The sequence below is a fragment of the Cariama cristata genome, unplaced genomic scaffold (assembly GCF_000690535.1).
Source record: "Cariama cristata isolate BGI_N322 unplaced genomic scaffold, ASM69053v1 scaffold1329, whole genome shotgun sequence".
Lineage (NCBI taxonomy): Eukaryota > Metazoa > Chordata > Aves > Cariamiformes > Cariamidae > Cariama > Cariama cristata.
This window is the reverse complement of record NW_009637181.1, coordinates 982-23,685: the sequence shown is the minus strand read 5'-3', so window position 1 is coordinate 23,685 and position 22,704 is coordinate 982. Positions and strand designations below refer to the sequence as shown.

At 39.2% G+C, this 22,704-nt stretch overlaps 1 protein-coding gene across 1 annotated transcript; it reads left to right on the top strand.

The window, feature by feature from the left end:
• Window positions 1-2,838: 2,838 nt before the first annotated feature.
• On the top strand, window positions 2,839-15,564 carry LOC104167802 (phosphatidate phosphatase LPIN1-like; the record flags this gene model as incomplete). Its single annotated transcript, XM_009708174.1, has 7 exons — window positions 2,839-2,983; window positions 4,581-4,729; window positions 6,281-6,367; window positions 9,115-9,267; window positions 11,093-11,207; window positions 14,448-14,551; window positions 15,395-15,564. Coding segments are annotated over 7 exons (913 nt in total), but the record flags the coding sequence as incomplete, so codon positions are not given.
• Window positions 15,565-22,704: the final 7,140 nt, after the last annotated feature.

The window sequence follows — 22,704 nt, the reverse complement described above, 5'->3', positions numbered from 1 at the left end:
GCCCCCATAATCCAGGAGGAGATGGTTAGAAATTCGATGTGCCAATTAGACACTCATAAGTCTATGGGCCCTGATGGGATTCACCCCAGAGTAATGAGGGAACTGGCAAAAGAACTTGCCAAATCACTCGCAATCATCTACCAGCAGTCCTGGTTATCGAGAGAAGTTCCAGCACACTGGAAGTTAGCAAATGTAACGCCCATCTACAAGAAGGATCGGAAAGGTGATGTTGGGAACTACAGGCCTGACCTCAGTTCTGGGCAAGGTTATGGAACAGATCATCTTGAGTGCCATTACACAGTACATGCAGGAAAATCAGGGGATCAGGGCCAACTAACATGGATTTATGAAAGGAAGATCATACTTGACCAGTCTGATTTCCTTTTATGACAGGGTGACCTGCTTAGTAGATGAGGAAATAACTGTGGATGTTGTCTACCTAGATTTTAGTAAGACATTCGACACAGCCTTGCACAGCATCCTCCTAAATAAATTGACTGCTTGCAGCTTAGACAAGTGGGCTCTTCAATGAATAAAAAACTGACTGGATGGCTGGGCCTGGAGAGTTGTGGTCAATGGAGCTAAATCCAGTTGATGGCCAGAACACCGCGTTCCCTAGGACTCAATTTTGGGTCTGGTGCTCTTTAACATCTTTATAGATGATCTGGATGAGCGGATTGAGGGCACCCTCAGTAAATTTGCAGATGACACCAAGCTGGGTGGGAGTGTCATTCTGCTGGTGAGAAGGCTCTACAGAGGGACCTGGACAGGCTGGATAGATGGGCTGAGACCAATGGCATGAGGTTCAACAAGAACAAGTGCCAGGTCCTACATTTTGGCCACAAAAACCCCAGGTTGGGGGAAGAGTGGTCAGAAAGTGGTCAGGTGGAAAAAGACCTAGGGGGTGCTGGTTGACAGCCGGCTGAACGTGAGCCAGCCGTGTGCCCAGGTGGCCAAGGCGGCCAATGGCATCCTGGCTTGTATAAGGAATAGTGTGGCCAGCAGGACGAGGGAAGTGATTGTCCCCCTGTACTTGGCACTGGTGAGGTTACACCTTGCGTATTGTGTCTAGTTCTGGGCCCCACACCTCAAGAAACACATTGAGGTGCTGGAGTGAGTCCAGAGAAGGGCAACGAAGCTGCTGAAGTGTCTGGAGGGTAAGGCTTTTGAGGAGCGGCTGAGGGAGCTGGGGGTGTTTAGCCTGGAGAAGAGGAAGCTGAGGGGAGACCTGGTCACTCTGTACAACTACCTGAAAGGAGGTTGTAGCGAAGTGGGTGTCAGCCTCTTCTCCCAGGCAACCAGTGATAGGACAAGAGAACATCGTCTGAAACTGCACCAGGGGAAGTTCAGGCTAGAAATGGGAGGCATTTCTTCACAGAAGGGGTCATTAGGCATTGGAATGGGCTGCCCAGGGAGATGGTGGAGTCACCATCCCTGGAGGTGTTTAAGAAAAGACTGCACATGGCAATTAGTGGCATGGTCTAATTGACATGGTGGTGTTAGGGCAAAGGTTGGACTCGATGATCCCAGAAGTCTCGTCCAACCAAGTAGATTCTGTGATTCTGTGAAGAGCCTTGCTGAAGTAAAGGTAGACAACATCCGCTGCTCTCCTCTCATCTACCCAGCCAGTCATGCCATCGTAGAAGGCTATCAGATTGGTCAAGCATGATTTTCCCTGGGTGAATCCGTGTTGACTACTCCTGATAACCTTCTTTTCTTGCATGTGCTTAGAGATGACATCCAGAATGAACTGCTGCTTACATGGTTGTTTAAAGATAAGCTTTAAAGTGGGATTAAGGCTTCAAGCAGACTAGATTCTGTAATTGTTGTTCTTTGTTTAAATTTTAACTGACCTTAGAAATCTGTCATTAAGAATTTATTGCTTGCAAGCAAAATGCAACAAGTGGGATGTTGAGTAAAGCTTTTGAGATCCAATGTTACAAAGGATAAGATAGGCTTTTAAATGTTGCTGGTCATGACATGTGATACCTTGATATTGGGTCAAGATTTCCTAACATCAAACAACATCCAGGTGTGATTGAAATAAGAGGCCAAATGCTGATTGTTTTAAAGATGAGATTTGTAGGATCAGAAACGATATTTTACCGTTCACCTAAGGTGATAGGTTTGTTTACTGTAGGAAAACTTTCTCTCTGAAGAAAAATATCCTTAACAAATTTCTGAAAAAATGGTTGTAGCAGAAAAAAAATTAAAATTATGCTGATGTATGTTTAAATGGAATTGTGTAAAGGGGGTCAGGTTTTATGACTTTTCATCATTGTATCCTGAATGGGGTAATCTTGCAAATCCTGGAAAAGAATAATCCAGTGAGCTGAAGTTGCTCATTGAAAGAGAAGGAGTTGTTACTTTCTATAATAAAATTTCCATCACATTTTTTTTTTATTATTATTAATTGCTAAATTCTTTGGAGAGAGGAGAGAAGAGGGGGGAAGAGAAAGCCAGCATAACAAATGCCTCCTTCTTCTGAGAACTGAGCATTTTTTGTAGTTACAGTATCTAATAGGTATTATTTTTTACCACTAGAAGTCAATATGGCACATTAATTTACATCCGTTACATTTAAGTAATGAAAACTAGCTTATAGATAAGTGAATGGCTAAAAAAATCCAGGTATGAATGATGGGGAACATGCGTGAATGAAAATTCAGCACTTTGTTGATACATTTAAAGCCATGATGTGAATGACCTCCTGTGAGACAGTACTTAGAAGCAGAGAATCAATGACTTATTTGGTGACTCACTGTAAATGCATTTTTAATGAATATTGAGATGCATTTACTGACATGATAACATCTTGTTCTGTGTGCAATGTTCCAGAATAAAAGATGAATCTTCTTCAAGCGATGAAGACCCTAGAGCTGCCAAACAAAACCTTGGGTCATTACAAACCAACTCAAGTAATCTCACATTATTGTCTGGAATCAGTTACAAAAAAACACTTCGACTCACTTCTGACCAGCTTGTGAGTTAATTTCACATCCTTGTCCTGAAATGTCATTTCTGATACAACATAAAGAATATTGTCATTCATGCTTGCAAAGCTTAATTAGCTCTTAAGTCTTGCATTTAATTTTCTCTCTGTTATTTTTTTTAAAAAAAAATCCTTTCCCTTCTCTTTTCAGTGTTAAGTGAGAGTGTTGTAGTCTGGGGTTCAGATATTGGGAGACGTGGGATCCCATTTGGAAAAATATTAAAATTAAATTCCAAAGTATGTATTTGTCACCTGAATAAGTGTACTGGAACCATGTCCTTTATGTATAATGTGTATAAGTTAACCCACGGGCATCTCTTCTCTTTTTTCTTTTTCCCTCCTCTCCTCTCTTTTCCCCTCATTCATAGGCAGACAGTCACATTTTACATAAATACGGTTTTCAGTTAGAAACGTCTGAAAGAGCTGCTTGTGAATTTACTATGAGGCCAGGCTATTAATTTCTCTGGAGCCAATTCTCTTCCTCTGTGACAGAGGTGTTTTGACTAATGGTGACAAAACTGTTACAGTTTTGTGTTCTGCACATTCCAATTTGATCTGGAAAAATGGACTACTTTAGGGAAATACTTTTTGTCGTCTCATCTACAGCCAATTAATTTTCTGAAGGAAACCCACACAAGGTGTACTGCATTAAACAGCCCATCACTTACTGCCAGAATAGTTTGTAAAAAAGTAGAATTTTTCCCGAGAGAGATGGGATGTGTTGGTAATTTTCTATAGCAAACAGAAGGCAAGGGTTACACAAATATATTGATACTTTTCAGATTCAGAAACCTTGCAGAAATTAGTTGAAGCTCCAACTAATTTTAAGTTGGCTTCTTGATGAAACAGAGGGTGAGACTCATTAGTTACCCATCAGTTGTTCTGCGTTCCCACCTCCTTTTCACTTTTTAACTAACTGAAAAGTTGTAGTGAAATATTAGCAAGAAAAAAAGACAAAGTATTAAACTCCTGGAGGTTTTGTTGAAATGAATAGTTAGATCCACAAATAGAATCAAATCAGTGGTCTCTTGCCCAGCATGTCGCTAAGTGACACAGGAGACAGGGGGAGGAAAGGGCAGGGAAGTGGGAGGGTTAAGGAAATTTGGTGGAGACTGAAGGGTAATAAGTCATATGGTATGAGAGGTGGGTTATTGTAGGAAAGAGATGTAGTACCATGGAACACAAATCCCCATATAAACACGCTTAATCAGAGTTCATGGAACTCCTTGTTACCCACGTTTCTCTCTGCATATGTATCTGTATCTTGGAATGGAAAACCCCCCTAGATAGTCCCTGTTTCATAATTTGTTGTTGTTTATGTGAACTTCTGGGGAGAGATATATATATATATTTTATATATCCCTGACTGTGAAACAGAATTTTTTTTTGTTTATTTTGTTCTGCTCTATAAATCAATGCCTAGTGTACACCACACAGGGCAAACCTCTATCATCATTTAGACAATAGCTCTGCTGAAAGCAGTAAGATTCAACATGACCAAGGCAATGATCATCTGTGGCTTTGTGTTTGCACTGTGTGGGTTTCATGTGCTCAGTTCATTGATTATCTTGCTGATAATGTCTTGCAGAAAAGCTTAAAGCTCAAGAATGGCCCCAATGATGTGACCTTTAGTGTTACAACACAGTATCAAGGCACTTGCCGCTGTGAAGGCACCATTTACCTATGGAATTGGGATGATAAAGTTATTATTTCTGACATTGATGGAACAATCACACGGTGAGTTCATGAACAGGGAGAGGCTTTATCTGCAAGGACAAGGTGTCCTTCAGACTAAAAGAAAAAGTAATTAACAGGGGATTTTGAGTCACGGAATCATCATATTCTGGTGTTTGGGGGCGGGGGTGATGGTGTTTGTTTTTTCTTAATTTGACTTCCAAACAATGCAAGAATCATTAGCTGAGTTCTTAATTTAATTAAGACACATGCAATATGTTCCCATTATTTGTCACTTATTGGCGTTTCATGATAATACTTACAGTAGTATTGGAGAACCTTCTGCAAAATCATAACTTTTTTGCTGCATCACACTTATGAAGTACATGGGCTACATTAAAAAGAAGAAACACGTGAATGCTGTTTTAAAAGTCATTACTGGGGCATCCAGTAAGAGACATTATTATTTAGAAGACAGGACTCCAAAACGAATGTCAGAATTAGAATTTGATGGAAAGTTTCAGATTAGTACTTTGGGTAAAACCCATAGTTTTGGGGTGGCCAAAACTATTCACTCGCTTGCTGATTTTTATTTATTTAACATTGGGGAGAATAATTGTGTGTGGAACAGGGAGACACATAATAAAAATATAAGCATTGTCTTTTGACTTTTTAAAATGAAATGCTTAGATTTGTTTCAAAAGCACTTTCTTTCAAAATCAAACTTAACTATATCTAATTAGAAAAAAGAACAAGGAAAAATAATTTCCAAGAGCAATCTGGGGTGAATTAAAATACTTGATTTAAACTGAAACTCTTTTCTTCATAGTGATTTATCTGTTGTAGGGCAAACTTTTTTTTTTTTGGTGCCAACATAAATTAATATACTCCCTGCTGCTTTGTTTTCTTAAGCTTCAATAAAGTGAATGGAATCTATTCTTCTCTTGCTGTTGAGCTGACCAGAGAGTTACTGAATCATTTCACCCTACAATACCATTGTAAATCCATCCTAAGCCACTACCCAGTGTTTTCCTGTCCAAGATGCAAGATATTCGGGGTGTGGATTTCTTGCTGTGTTTCTGTATAATGCTTAGTCAAGTGAGGTGCTCGTGTGTTTGGATTTCTAGATGTTATTATAGTGTAAATAATTTTCTCTCATGTAAAGGGGGAAATACGTTGAAATCAGTGTAACTGTTTCATAATACTTTATATGTGACCAACTGCTGGCTTAATGTGGAGAAGTTAGTTTGAAGTAAGCTAGAATGTGACATAAAGTAAACTTAGTACTGGTCAGCCCACTACACAGGTCTGATTCATAGCATATATGCTGTAACTTCCATGTTACATTATGGGTCATGAGCTTATCCATAAAGACAAGTCCTGGGGCACGAGAATAATTAACACAACATGGCCAAGGATAGGCATGTCAGCCTATCTCAAAAGAAAGGAGAATAAAATCGTCCTTCTCTGATCACAATCAGTACCTTACAGAAAATCTTATTTTCTTTTGCCACTGGCCAAATAAATTAGTGGGGTTTGTATTGTTACTCAATCACTTGTTATTATAAGTATTGGATTTTTTCAGTTCAGTTATATTGTTTTTCCTTTATTCAGGTCAGATACTTTAGGTCATATTTTGCCGACTCTTGGCAAAGACTGGACACACCAAGGGATTGCAAAGTTGTACCATAAAGTGAGCCAGTAAGTATTCAGTAAATCTGTTCATGCATCTGTGGCTTGTTTATTAATTTGCACATAAAAATTAAAATTTCTCTAGGCTTCTGTTAACCTATAAGGATGACAACTTCATCAATATCTGGATGCTTCAGTGATGCTTACACAGTGTAAACATCTGCTCTGTGATATCCAGAGCAAAACCTGCTTTGTGGTGTCGAAAGCAAAAGCCCCCTATCAATGAGTAGTGATTCTCTTCCAACTATCCCAAGCAGATAGCTACCGTGAGTTCCAAAAACTGTAGTAACTTGAATGAGTTGTGCAGTTGCAGCAAGTGGAACTTTTTTTTGCAAACTGAGAGTTGCAGCAGTATTAATTCATAAGATGATAATACACCTTCCCTCCTCTCCTTGTTGAGGAGATGGTGAAATGCGTTAAGGACTGTGTAGCCTTGGATGGTCACTGTATAGGTGGAGTTCTTCTTGCCAAACTTGACCTACCTGGTGTCATGCAGGGATAGAATCTAAACCACATGGGTTGAATCCATTTGGCGGAGTTCCCTCTCTTTCCAGTAAGTGGATAGGGCGTTTAGTGAAGCAGCTTAGACTTGAGCTACCTAAACATTAGGCTTCTAGTCAAGCAAGATAAATCTCACCCTTAAAGCACAGCACAATGTCTTATCTTGAGTAGAAACAGACCCATTTCAGATACTCACTACTAATATTCTTGTTGGTTTATTTGTTGTGTAAATAATTATGAGCTTCAAAGACACTGGTGATGATCTTTACTACTGATGATTATACAATTTATTTTGTTATTTCTGTATATAAATATTTGTTGTTATTCCATTGTTAAATTGCAATGTTAGGAAGGATCAGTCTTAAAATATTTTTATGTCATTGGTTAATTTTTAGGGTAGGTGATAAGTAAACATTGCTTAAAGTGCAATTTAAAGGCATTGAAAGTCAATAAGACATATGCCATGAAGAGCCTGAGGGAACAGGCTTTTACCTGGCAACACCAGTGTGAATTGCTGTATTATAGCTCCGTAGTTGACCTGCACTGGTGCCTGTTGGTCCACAGTAATAAATACCTTCTGTGCCACTGTGGGTGGAAGGACTTGGATTCATCATGTTTGCTTGTGGCTTGTACACTCTGTGTAATCCACGGAGAAAGACAGGCATCTTCAAAAAGTAGCTAAATATACCTGAGATCTAATGACGTTTTGAAAAAAACTATTTTTTCCATTAGCTATTGAAGAAATATTGGGCAACAGTAGGTGATGTGTGGGAGTGCTTCTAGGTGAGCAAGGTTAGTGCAAGAGTACAGGTGTACTGTTAGTTCCTTGGATACATTTTGCAATGTAGTCAAGCCATTGTGTACACTGGAGGATCAAAGATGCAGTATGGAGAGTTTTGTGATTAGCAATTGATAGAAAAAAGGAAATTAGGAGAAAAATTAATTGATGTCTGAATGGGATCAGATGAAGTATCTGATTTTAAATTTTACAGGGAGGATTACTGATTGCTGTCTGTTGAGGTTGATATTTCTCCTTTACACAGAAATTAAAATTGGTTTTCTTTTATTACATTGACTATATAAGAAAAGCTGTATTTAAATTACCATAAACGTTTGAAGAGCCTCTGCTACACATCACAACTGTCCTCTTAGTTAATCTGATTTGTTCTGTGTACTAACGTTACGCTAAGGTTTGTTTATTGCTTTTTGTTTTACACAGATGATGAATTATAAATTATAGATGATGGAATCTAAATTATGCCAGAGACACTTGTCTGTGCTTTTATTCTGTATAGACATATGTGGTCACAGAAAAGACAAGTCGGCCTGGGAATTCACGTGCTGAGCAGTATTTGGTTCTGTGTATAACCTCTGCGTTACATTTGGTGAAAATGTTAATTAATTATTTTAATTGCAGCTGTTATTTCTATGCCTGCCAGCATTGTCAATTGTTAGGGCTTTGGTGGTCATAAACATAGGGGAAAAAATAGATTTGAGTCATGTTGTTTTTCAAATTACTGAGTTAATTATGTAGTGGCTAGATATTACAGCTGAACACCATATAAAATAGATTTAATGACCATGCGTGCACTGAATACAGTATTTATATTATGAACAATAATTTTTTTATAGGACTTGCAACGTAAATTGCTATTAAGTTAAACTAACATCTTTGGACTCTGTTCTATCCTGAACAGAACCAAGGGCAATGTGTGACTTCTGCCAAAACTTTTACTTCAGTGTCAAGTGAAAGATTACTTCTCATACTGCGTTTTGAAGTTCGAATTTGCTCCGACTTGAAGGAATACATTACTGCTGCACATAGACTAGTCTTTTTTTGCAGAGGCCCAAGAGGCAGGAATATGACACTATTAATTCAGCAAAGGCTAATGCACCACTGTCTGCTTTATGCCAAGTGTTTTCCTCTTAGCAGATGTCATTTCAGTCAGTTCTAAGGAGTATGGTTCCACTATGCAGGGGCAGATAGAAAACCATAAGAAGTCCTAAGTCATGAGAAGACCAGAGATAAATGAGCCCTCTTTAGGTGTAAATCACTAACTGCAGTGGAGCTAGATGAATTTTAATTATCCAAGTTTCTGGCATAAATGTTTTTATTCCTTTTAAATAAGTCTAGGTTAAACATAAGTCTGTTTAACAGTCATGATTTGATTCATGTAAAAATAAACCCACAGAATTATTAATGTCATAACACCTGCTTTATTTGTACAGTAATTTCTTCTTTTATCTGTTCACAGAAATGGATATAAATTTTTGTATTGCTCAGCACGTGCTATTGGAATGGCAGGCATGACCAGAGGATACTTGCACTGGGTCAATGAACGCGGCACTGTGCTGCCTCAGGGGCCAGTGTTGCTGAGTCCAAGCAGCTTATTCTCAGCTTTTCATAGGTAATGCAATTTCACTTTTATGCAGGAAGAAACTCAGAGGTTGATGGAGACTGATTTCTCAACTTTTTTTATGGGAGTGCTTGAAATCATTCATAATGTTTTTTTCTTACCTATTGGTGCAAAATTTAATTAAGAAGAAATTGTTAGAGAAAGACCAAAATTCAATAGTTAGTCACGGTGCTTAGTTTATCTCTTAGACTTGCCTCAATATACATCTGTGTTCACTGTTTACCAATAGGTACTGCCTGTTGACTTCATGTGTTTAACACGGTGTGTTAGTATTTAGCTATGGGAAAAATGTGAACATTTTAGTAACAATCACTCTTGTCTTGACTTGTAAGGTGTTCCAATTGGCATAAATATTTTTTTCTGTGGAAGAATATTACTTGGTGAATTTTGAAGAAATTCTTGTGAAAATGAAATGAGCTCTTTATACTCCCGACTGCACTGTGGTATTCTGTGTGGACAATGTTGTTCTTTCTAGGTGTTGAACTGTAATAAGGGAATAACACTAGCACAGGTTATGAATATCGTACCTTCTTCCTAATTCAGTGAAGCACGTCAAGTGATTACTGAAAATATTTTAAGCTGTTAAAAGCTGCTGCGACAGGATATATTTCATTAGAATTTTTAATGGAAGGTTGTTCAGATCCTCTCCTGATTGAGTGACATGCTACAAACCGTCTTACCAGTCGTGTTCTAAATATAAGAGACCGTGGAGGTATTACAGTGCACTTCTTAGACTGATTAAATAATAAATGCAGCGAAAGAGTAGTTACTTTTATCTTATACTCCTCATATCTAGAAATACATTTAAAGTGATACTCTTTTTGGCATCTTGTTTGGACCATCTTTCAGTGTACACTATTATGACTGCTGTGATGTGTGGGCAATAAATGACTGCATTGTTATCCATAGATTTAATTATTGTGGTTTTGAGGGCTCTGAGATCAGGTGTATGCGAGACTGAGGAAAGGTGGTTTTATTCCTCTTTTGCACATTCTCAAACTTTGATTTATACATGGAGCTGCTGTTCCAAAGGGCTGTTTTACTCCTATGAAGCCTCTGTAGTCTTCACATCTCCCTTGACATATGTGTTGGTGCTAGGGTATGGGATTCTGAGCTTCTTAAATGCTTTTGTGTCATGCTGGCATCTTCCTGTGTTATGGGAACTCCAGACTCTGCCACCTGTTCAGTCTCTTTGCCAAGAGAAGCTGTTGTGAAAGGGCTTTTGCCCAGAGATGAGATAACTCCTCTGTTCATTAATGAATTCTGTATTCTGTAAGGAGCAACTGAAGATAAATAGAAGATTCCTTTATTCCTTAACTTTTGCTAATTAGCAGTGATGGAGGACCCTGATCGTAGAAGTATCTTAACAGGTTGAGGTGCTTTTAGCACATATGGTAATTGCAATCCTTTTAAAAATAATAATAAAAAAGCGATACACAGTGAAGGCTAATATAGTCTGGGAATCATTCTGCAGTTCTCAGAAAGCAGTTTACTTGATGACAGTTTGTCTCATAAGGCGTTATTTAGCAGCTACGCCCTGTAATCAACCATCCTTGCTCAGTAGCCATCTTTGCAACATAGATTTCAATAGAAGTTCCCTTGTTTCAGAGGATTTATATACTGTGCCTATTATGTAAGCTTGGGAATGCTATTTTTGTCTTCATGGGCACTGTGATTTCCAAATGAAGATTTATTGGAGAAGGGTGGGGGCTCTGTAGGAGTATCCAGCTAGGTGAAAGTGTTGAATAAATAAAATGTAATGGTTTGTGCTGTATTTCATGTGTACTTATTCAGCCTCCCTTTTTTATCATTTCAGGGAGGTGATAGAAAAGAAGCCAGAAAAATTCAAAGTTCAATGTTTGACAGACATCAAAAATTTGTTTTATCCTAACACAGAACCCTTTTATGCTGCTTTTGGAAACAGACCTGCTGTAAGTAATAGCTGAATTTATTTCTGTTGCAGAGAACAGAAAGCTTGCTGTTATTTCATGGTTCTGTTGCATTAGAACCTAGAAGCTTTAAATGGGAGTTAAGAATATTTTATTAGGCCCTGTACAAAGGAAAATATAAAGGTTCTTCTGCAAAGATCTCCCAATGTAGGATGCAAACAGAGATGGAAGAGCAGCAAAATAACTACATTATATCTGCATGAGTTGGAAGTTAAGCTTGTGTGAAAACACTAATCTCACTTAGGGATACAGCGTCAGTGAGATACCTGTGGACAGACAGAAAATCTTTCAGATGAATATTGGTGGGACTTACACTTCCAACTCCGAGTACACTCAAAAGAACTTGGATGTCCCACTGAAATCAAAAAGTTCTACTTTGCATGGAAAATGATATGTTTGATATGGAGAGGGGAAGACAGATCTCTGTCACTCGTTTTGGAGGCTATATAATTGGGCTGTATGCTTTTCTTACTCCCGTCCTCCCAAAGAATACTTTTATGCATCCAGAAAAAGAAACAGTCTCAGGGGCTAGGGCAGAGGCACGGAGCCTGGCATGTGATTATCTCTTCTTTTAAATTGTTAGCATGATCCAAGAGACTCTTTTGACACAGGCAGCTAGCAGTCTTCCAGGCAATTTCTGGATATGATTGCTGTGTTAGTTTGAGGCATGGACTCTTCCCAATGGGCATTTGATATAGCCACATTGGGAGGTGTGTGTGTGGGGGGGTTGTTTTTTGTTGTGGAGTTTGAGTTTTTTTGAGGGGAGAGGTGTAGAGAGTTTAATAATACTGACACAATGTCAAGAGACTTCCAGGTCTGAGAATGGGCACTCACTGTTTACTTTACTAGTGTAAATATCATTATAGGTGCCTAAGGAAGGACAGAGGCTTTGTTTCACTCATAATCTTTGAAAGCATCTAGCTTTCAGGAGGAGATATGTAGAAAACATACTTTTTTAGACGTTTACAGTTTCACTGGGCACCTAAGTTTAGATGCTAACTAAATGAGGCAGATGGGCCCCTTACTTGTGCCCAGGAGCCCCACAGAGCATTTGATACTTCCTCCAGCTCTGTATTGTCAGGTAATATTTCCTGTAGAAACTGATGTGTGGTATAGTAACGTGTAACAAAAAACCTGGTAACACCTGTGTGGTGTTTATGGCTAAGGAGTGTTGGCATGCGGCTTGGGTGTATCCACCCTGTTGGGGAAGCTAAACTCACTTAATTGTATGCCTGCGTCCTGGCCATGTCATTCGATAAGAGAATGGTCCTTGACCCTTCATATTTCCTAGTACAATTAGCCAGAGAACGCGCTGGTTGGTTACCTCTTTCTTTAGTTGGTGGAAAGAAATGGGACACCTCTGGAGAGAGAAAGTAAGTAAAATTCAGGTGCTCCGCGAGCATCGTTCTCCACTGACTCATTGAGAGCTAAGGGCTTCTCACTGAAGTGCCCAAGGACCATGGATTCCAGCCCTAGCTGCTCAGCGCTCTAGGAGCTGAGATATGTTCACGAGCAGAAACATTGATAGCTTGGGGAAATTATCGTTATAAATGTGGCCATTACCAGTGTGAACAGAAACATTCAGAGACTGGCCGGTTTAGATGCCTCGGTGTTGGACAGAGGTGCCTGGCAAGATACTTGGGCACTGGAACCATGGATGTTGTAGCTACATTTGAGGGGATTCAGCATGACTTTCTGGTGTGACTTTGTTTCTACATTTGTCTCGTATTTTTGTTAGCGTTGCTGACATTTATGAGCAGCAACTTTTTCAGCTTCATCTTTTAGCAAATTACATTTTTAAAAGCATTATGTGAGAGAAGAGAGGAGGTCCTCACTGTCCAATTGCTATATTAAGTTGTTATATCATACACAACTTAATTTCAATTATCAAGGTACTGTTAAACATATGGTTCTGAAATAACTTTTAAAACGGTTTTGTGGGTTTGTATTATGGATGATGTCTATCTCTAGTTCCATTTTTTTGAACCTCAGGGAAATAAAATAAAATCGTTATTTTCATGCATACTTCAATAAAATGTCAAGGAAAGCAGTAAGTTAGTGTTTCTAAAGGCATTACTGGTAACTCACTCCTCTGATCACTGTTGGAGTGCAGTCTTCAGGTGTGAGATGTGCCACTGGCTTTGTGAAGATCAGGATCATCACTTTTTCAGTTTTCTGCACTTCTTGTTTTGTTTTGGGTTTTTGTTTTGTTTTTTTCCCGGAACAAACTCAGTGGCATTTCAGTACTCATGAATGTTACAGGTGTAGATAGCGCATGGACTGCCAGGATGCTGAATTCTTGAAGTGACTGCTGTTCACTTTTGTTCAGTCACTTAATTTTTTTTGAACAGTCTTTACAATATAGAGATAAAAATAATCTTTATATCTCCATTAACATTCCAGTCTTTCACCACCTCAGCTTTTATAGCCATGATTTATATTAGTAAAATGGAAGCTTGTTTTTGCTCTGATCTTCTGGGAGTTATTTTTATCTTTGCTTTTGTCAAGCTTTTCTTCAGAACAGATAAAAACTTATTCGTTGCTTTCCTTAACAATTTGAATTTCTTAGAAGGCATTCTTAATTCTTACTTCTAATTGTACTTCCTAGAATTGCTGCTATTTTGGCGTATATTTGGCATATATTCCTTGCTTTCCCTTCTTTCCCCCTTGCTCCGACATGGAGTCAATACATGGGTATGGCACAGATCTGAATTCAGGAGCTAAGAGATGTTTCCAGGGTTTTAATGCAAGTGCAGTTGTTACGACTTCTTTTTGTGACCTCGTCCTTACAAACTAATCACTATTTTACGTGTCAGTTATGTTTTAACCTCTGTACACTGTTGCAAGATACTTGGTACGATGCACTCAGGAAATGAAATAGTCTCTGAAAGGAAAATGAAAGTGCAAATGCTTTTACACCAGATATCATTAGCTTTTTATTGAATGTTATTTTTGTGTCATGGGAAGTTACTGAAAAAAATAACATTATTTTGATCAATAGTTTAAACTGAAGTGACAAACTACTTACCTAGCTGGAAATTGTCTGTTTCTTGAGCATTTTGTTAGACCAACCTTGTTGGTAACATAATGGAGAATTTTGGATACACAATAACTGTGCAAATATGTTCTTCTGTGTAATATATTCCAGCAAGAATAAACACTATTGTGCAAAGGCAGATTAATGATTTTTTTTTCTTTTTTTTTTTTTTTCCTTTTGTTTAGGATGTTTATTCATACAAACAGGTGGGGGTTTCTTTAAACAGGATATTTACAGTTAACCCCAAAGGAGAACTTATACAAGAGCATGCAAAGACAAACATCTCATCGTAAGTAATCTCTTATTCCTAACACCTTACAGACTTAATTAATTTGCTGTTCTAATTTATGACTCAAGTTGCCCAAAGATGCATTTCATTTTACTAATGAAAGATTCCTTAGAATATTTCAAACAAAATATTAAAAATTTAGAATAAAATACACTTTTCACTTTCCTTCAGTTAAAGTGACCAAAAAAAATGACAGAAAGAAATTGTTTAATATGTAGTTTAATGTATTCCATCTACTTTAATCACATAAAGGAATTATTATCAGTGTACGATTTAGTCTGCATAAAAATGAGACCAGCTAGTTTCCTGAAGCCATCTGCCTTTTCATAGCCTTTACAAATTTCCTTTCCTGGAGCTCTAGAAGAGCCAGAAAACAAAATATGAAGATAGGGCTGAGAGCTTCCAGCAAGATACTTAGGTACTGTAGCACCTAACACTGAATGGAAAAGGCCTTTAGTAATGTTAAGAGTGTCTTTAATTGAAAAGGAGCCATATATGTGTGAAATACAAATAATCGATTGAGCAGGGAATTGCTCGAGCCCAGATGGACAGAGATGGAGAAGCAGAATATGGGGCTTGAATGTTTTAGTGGGTGATCTGGGCAGAAAATGGCATCTGTTTCTTACTAGCTAGGTATCACTTCTTAGAATGAATAGATTTCTCATCTGAAGTGTAAATCCTTTCTGGAAGCTATGCACCAAAATCGAGTTTAGTTTTATTCATTTGAGGAGAGTGACTTGTCCATATAAGAGTAGCCATACCTTAGTGGTTGGGGACGTAAAAAAATTCAAAGAAAGAAGATCTGAAATGGTTCATCATTCTTTTTATTTGTTTATTTTCCAGCTATGTCAGACTATGTGAGGTGGTAGATCATATTTTCCCTTTGTTGAAAAGAAGCCATTCTTCAGACTTTCCTTGTTCTGATACCTACAGTCAGTTCACCTACTGGAGAGAACCACTGCTGCCTTTTGAAACTCAGGATGTACATCCAGCCTCATCTTAACTGCATCTCCAAACTGTTGGCCTCAGCTCAAGGAATGAGTTAGCTTGTATTGAGAGGATACCACTCGGCTTTTGATGTTGACAGTTCGGCTGGAAACTGTGATGTTGTGAGCATTGTATTCTTTTGCTGTGTGCAAATTTAGAAATGCTTTCTCATACTTGGTCAGGTTTCCAGATGACAAGAAGGAACAGGATTTGCGTTTCTAGCTCTTCACCCAGCTCCTCAAATTGTGCCATACAGTTTCATTATTTGAGGTCAAATAAAAGTGAAGTGATGTTAGAGTTGCAGTTAAATATGCCATAAGGTCGTGAAGTGGCTCTGTATCTTTCCTGCATCAAGTCATCTTTCATCTCACCAGAACCCCCTGCAAGTAAGGGAGCTGAAGGCGCTCACCATTCCTGACATTGTCTGGTGACGCAGACAGGAATTGCAATCCATATGTCAAAATTCCTTTCTCTGAAGGAGCAAATGATTCTTCCTCTTTCCCCTTGCTTGACCAACAACTGTTTGTTTAAGAGTTGATAACTGGTCTAGATCCTCAGCTGTTATAAATCAGGGTAGCTATCAAAGCCAGTTGGGCTGTGTTGATTTATTCCAACCTGTTGTTTTGACATGGTGACACTTTTCTGAGGAAATAAATGATTTGTAATCTAAGTAGAAAGCAAATGAAATAAGATGACTAGATTCCTGCAGTCTTTCTCAATTTGAGAAGTACTATGCTTCAAGAATAGCTGTTTGGATTAAGGTAGGTGTGCAAGTGGAAGATACAGGCTACTGTGCATAGTGCCCATCTTACTGAAGTCAGTGATTTTCAGTAAAGACATCTTAGTGACAGAATGTTCTGATTTTCCAGATCGTTACTGAGCCAAGTATACTGAGGATTTTGTCAAAATGAAATACTTTTATTTGAAACATTACTTTGGCTAAAATGTGAACTTTGATGCTTGTGAATGATGCATCTCAGGTTTTTACTGTATGGATTTTTGTTGTTGTTGTTTTTGTATCGTAAGGAATGGATACTTTTAGTGCAATTTACTCTCCTCCAAGATAATGACATCTCCTCTTTCATCTTTTTTTTTCTTTATTTGTCCAGACACAAGCTGTAGATAATGTTTTTGCTACCTGCTTTTGACAGCCTTAAGACTTAACTGTGTTTGCTAAAAGCAATACTGCAGATCAGTTGATAATATTTTCCAAATGGTCTGCCTTTATGCAATGCAGTACTTTACTTAAAATGTAGACATCAAGAGACCATATGCCAAATGATTCTCAAATGTGCTTGTAGCTAGGAAGGAAACTTTTTTTTTCCTTTTAAAATATATTTAAAAGTCTCATTTTTCTCTGAAACACTGAAAATGGCATAATGAGATTCCATGTATATTGTATTTCAGTATGGCTATAACAGTGGTTCATGAGCTATGGTGTCTGCCAGCTTGTGATCCGTGAGGCTACGGTACATGTTTTCCAGCTGCTTTGTAGTGTTTTCAGTTAAGAGTTTAATAATAGGAAGGCAGAGTTGTCCAGGAGAAATTTTAAGACGTGATTGTGGTCAGTTAGCACCCAAAAGTTTGGGAACAGCTGCTCTGTATCACATTTGTTCTCTTTCAACAAATTCTGGTTTTGCATGTCAAGAGTGATAGCAATGTAGGTAGGTTGGTAATTCTATAGTAGGGGTTTTCTAACTTTTAGTGCTGCAGACTTGCAGCTCTAGTGCTGCTTATCTGGGATGTCAGGGGGCCAATTTATGATGTCTCTGTGCCTTCAATAGTAACAAATATAAGTGCAATCCTTTATACAGCTGCAATGTGCTGTGATGAGTCCTCCCTAAGTCTTCCTTTTCACATGAACCTTGCTGTTTCATGCATGTTTCAGTGCCCACTTTGGAGATACCAGGATTAGACAAACACAAAGAGGAAGAAATGTATGTTTAACAACCCAAACTGATTATGCTCTCTTGAAAGTTTAAAGAAAATGCAAATATCTTTTTACTTAAAGATGGAAGAAATGTGGTAGGAATTTTCTGAAAGACAATCAGTGGGGGTTGCAGATTGCCAAACTGAAATGGTTGCATCTCTAAATATAGCCACACTTTCCTTTAAGTATCTATTAATACTTGTAATTAATGATTGAATAAATGGATTAATACACTAACTGCATCCTATTTTAATTCAGTTTTGGTAAAGACCTATTTCAATACATTTATTATGCAAAATAAAACGAAATCAACCCTTCTCTTCAGTAAGAGGCTGTCAGTTTTGTGGGTTTTATCCTGAACAGTAGTTAAGATCTATTTACCACAAGCGGTAGCTTCCACCAGGAAAGAAGATCCCTGAAAGTTCTCCACAATTAAAGCCTGTGTTGTATTTATTTATAACTTAATAAATAGCTAATCCAGGGTTGTTTGTTGCCAGTAGTATTTCAAACCAAATGATAGCGTGAATGAGTGGTCATTTTATTCCGTCAGATTTGTAGGCGTAGTGCAGCACTGGTACAGGTAACCTGAGATGCTGCGGAATCTGCATCCTGGTGTTTTTCAAGACTTGGTTAAACAGAGTTATGGCTGACTTGATCTACTGTTGGTAATCATCTGCTTCAAGCGTGAAGTTGGACTGGATGACCTCCAGGGGTCCCTTCTGACCAACATTTCTGTGGTTCTGTGAAGTTAAATGCCTTCCTTCTGACATGCTGTATACCCCTTTGTATCTGAAAGTTGAAATATAGCTGAACAGTGAAGCGAATGTGTGTTTCTATAACTGATGTTTATCAAATTTGCTCACAGAAAAGACAGTTATGAAAATCAAAGTTTTGACCTGCTAGAAACATCACCGTACTTTTTTCAGAGAGTATAAGATTTTAATTTGGTAGCTGAGCAATTTTATGCATAATATTTAAACTGCTTTGTTAATTAATGTATAAGAAAAAAGGATGGTTTAACAAATTCCTACTCTTTCTGTGAAAGAAACAAATTCAACCTTGCTTGTAGTGTAATGCTGGTTTCTGTTACAGAATGAATATTTGGCTAACATAAATATACAGACGCATTAAATCACAGTATATTCTATTTATACAATACACACAAACTAGAATATGCAGCAGTGAGGAGTGACTAATGTTTATTTTCTTGAAGCTGATGACCATACCTCTCCAGCTGTGTCACGTGAGGAAAAGAATACCATACTTGTAGCATTGGTTATGTTGAAGATAAAATGTTACTGCTGTTATTTGGGAAGGGAGCAGAAAGAGGGTATTGGATATTTTTTTATTTGTAGATATGGATTATTATTCCAAAGCTTATTTATATACAGTATTTACTCTGTATATGTATGTGCTACTGCAATGATGAAAATCATTTTAACACCTCATTTTGATCTGCTGAATGCAACAAGGGTAGAAGTATATATTGTAATAAAGGCAAATAGAATTTTTTTTCTGACTTTTCTGTTTTTCTGTATGCTTTGATAATGACAGAGTGCTTTTGCAGAACTGGTGAAACTCTGTAAAGTGTGGCTTTTGTAGCTCCAGTCTCAATTGCCTGTCTTTTGCTGGGGCTATCCGGTGTAACTTCCAGTACTTGCGAAATTTTTGCTATTCAGCTGCAGCGTTTGAACCTGTGCCTTCTCAAATGGAAAGAGTTTATTGAGGGAGATGAGGCCAGGATCTGGGCTCTGGCTGTTTTGGGGTGTGGGAACAGCACCTCGGAGCCAAGAGCAACCAGACAGGAACTGGAGCAAATTGGACCAGTTGGGAATCCTGCCCCACCCCAGAATTTTTTTGAACCTTCCTTTTGTCTAATTCCTAGTGTGACGTAAGGAAAAACTAGCCATCTGTTCTGAATGGGAGTGTTGTCATTCATGGCAGTAAGACCAGATAGCCTTGTCTTCTTTTCTCTCTTTCTTTTTTTATTTCTCCTCTTCTTTGACATTGGCCATTGTGCTGGTGAGAAGCAAACACCCTTTCCTCCTGGCCGTGAGAACACGGCGCTGCCTTTCACTCACTCTGCCGGGTTTGCTCAGCAAACCGACTGCAGCGTAGTGATGCTGCCAGCCTTGTGTGAGCTGGTATGAAAACAAAGATGTTTGGGGTTGATAAGGCTCTGCGGCAGCTCAAGTTCAGTGTTAAAAATACAAGAGCGTCCGTATTTGGGCAGCCTGCAGTCACTACTTCTTCAGTCTTCTCTATTTTCTGTATGTCTCTGGCTTGTATAAACATTTACACTGGAGCTCTGGAGACAGGCTTTGAAATGAAGGTGCCTTTTTAATTAAAAGTCAGAGAAATGGTGCTTTTGCATCAGCAAACCAAACTTTACAAGGACATATTCATTGCTCCTGGAATATCCCATTAACACTAGAGGTAGAAAACTCTGAGGGAGCAAGCCTCCTGAGGAGCAAAGACCATGAAGTTGGGGTTTTTTTGATGCTGTGGGGAAGGCAGTGAATATTCCCAGAATATTACATTAATTTTTTCCTTATAAATAAATAGTCTTAATTCAATATGCGTTGCAGATGCTGTCAAGCACCTCAGGACAGTTCATTGCAAGAGGCAGAAAACCATTGGTGCCAAGAGCTAGTGCCTAAAAATACAACTAATACAACTTTCAACTCCTATGTGAATGCATAAAAACGTGAAGCCTGGAGATTGTTCTTGACGTGGGTTTTTTTGGAGGGTGGGTTGGTTGGTTTGGTTTGTGTTTATTTGGGTTTTTTTGATTCCCCTTTTCGTAAAAGTCCAGCAAAGCATGGTGGTGGGTGAAGGGAGTATACTCACAGCGCCACAACCTCAGGTAGTCCGATCTCTTTTGCTTGCAGTAAAATCCAGCCCCTCATTTTGTTCTGTAGCATGTTGGAGGTATGCAAGGAAAGGGCTAGCTGTAAATGAGAGACTGGCTCTGAAGAAAACCCAGCAGCGGTGCAGAGGAATTACAGCTGCTGGATGCTTTGGGGAAGAGATCCTCATCAAGACCTTTCCAGCCATTGGGATGTGAGGAAGAAAAATAAAGGCAAAACGAGAAATGAGTTTTCTTCTAGGAGGAACTAGAGAAAGGGAACAAAAACAGAGCAAGTGGCCAAAAAGCAGCTTCTTGTTTCCACTCCTGTGCTGAACCTAAATGGTACCAGGTCAGGCGCTGAGCTCTGCCTGTTGCCTCTTCAGCAGTCTTGCCTGCCCTCCCATGTGTCTGCATTGCACAGAAGAGGTGAGAAGGCCAGGTTGGCTTCATTTGCCAAACAGGAGAGAATAACGTTAACCAAAAGGAAATCTATGCTTAAGTGTCCAAGGGATACTGCTAACAGCAAAACAAAGTTGCAATTGCAGGTAAATTTTAAGCTTAGGTAGGGACTAGGGCTTCTTCATCTTTTTCATGAACTTGGGAAACAAAGCTTTCGCTTGCAGTCTATCCACCTTTGTAGTACCATGCGTGCATCCTTTTAAAAGGGCTTGCTTTGGAAAATAAATAAGGGCATAATTTATCAGCCTATTTAAGCATATGCTTAAGTCACCCCTCCCTGCACTCAGATTTATGCCTGTTCTTAAGCACTTTGCTGGATTAAGCCAACTAATGCCAAGAAAACAGTGTACTGGGGAGATACAGTTTCTGAGCTGAAGAATTGATCTGGCTTTTCTAATGGTTACCCTTGGACTGGTTTTTAGCCTCTAGCACTGTCAGGTGTTCTGCCTGCTGCCAGCAATCTATTTATTGATACAGGAAATCCATTTTGCCTTGCCTTGCTTTTAATGAGTTTTGCAAGCAAGTGGCCCCTTCCTGTGACTCATTCTGTGTTTTCTGAGCGGGAGATTGTGGTTTTAAGTTTCACGTTGGAAAGTAACCGCTGTGTCTGCTTTCCTTGTCTGCTGGAATCTCAACAAGAGGAATACATTTTGGAACAAAGAAATGTAAATGGAGTAGAACAGTTCACGTTTCTTTGCAAAATTGTATAAACATCCTTCTTTTCAGTACAGTTAAAAAGACGAGAGCAAAGTGAAAATAGGTCATGTTTTAAAATAACAGCTTTATCTTAGAACATTGCTGTTAACACAGGCAAAAAAAGACATTTTCCCTGATATCTCAATATGCGTTGGCCCTTTGATTTATAGCCAATAAATATCCAAAAATTAAACAGCGGAGTCCTTTCTCTGATCTTACTGACCCAGGAGCAGCTCCATTAGCGTCTGGTTGGCTGCTCAGATACGCACAGCTACGACTGCAATCTGAAGTGTGAATAGCGAGTGCTACAGATTTCCTTCCAACTCCCAAACCCTCTCATCCCTTTAGGATACTGGAGGCAAAGAGGCAGGAGTTGTGGATGTATTTGTTTCTGACTTTTGCCAAAAGTACGGTGGCGGAAGGAGAGGGAATCCTCTGCAAGCTTGGACTGTTAGCACTGAAAACTTAGATTTACGTTAAAAGCAGCCATAAATACATCAAAACCAATGACCGGGACAGTTTCCATTCCCCATTGCTAGATACAACTATTTCTATTTCGGGGTCAGTGGCTATGTCTGTGCAGATAAATTGCTGCCCAGTAAAGGGCAGGGACCATTCTTTGTCCCCCTCGCCAACTGGCACGCTTTGGCAAGGGCCCAGCTGCCTGCCCGCCAAGGCAGGGTAATCGCCGGCCTCCGCCGACCCTCAGGCTGTGCCCAGGCCTTGCTTGGAGGAGCGCTGCCTGGCCTGGCCGCGCTCACGCCGGGGACCAAGGGGCAATACCGGATAGGTGACCGTGTGCCAGAGCCTGGGCTTGTGCCCTGCCGGGTCGCTGGCCTGTCCACGCTGTACCGAGGAAAAGCCGGGTCTGGGTCTTGGGTCCAGGCTGTAGCTCCTTTCCCCACGTGTGTCCCAGCTGGACAGATAACGAGACATCGGACCTCTCCTTCCAGAGGCTTTGTGATGAGCTGGGCTCTTCCTAGGGACTTGAGAATGTGCTTCGGTTGTTCTGTAGTTCAGGTCGATCTCAAGAGGAGGCACTATGTGGTCCTGAACGGCTCTCACCTCTGTCTAGTGCGAGCTGTGCAATATTAAAGCATGTATGGGAGGCTGAGATCATCCCTGCAGTTCTGCAAAAAGGCCAGAAAAATCTAAAAGCTCTGTTAGCACAGGCTTCTTAGAAACAAAGTGTGGACGATGAGGTACAGAAAATCGTGCTTGAGAGCAAAT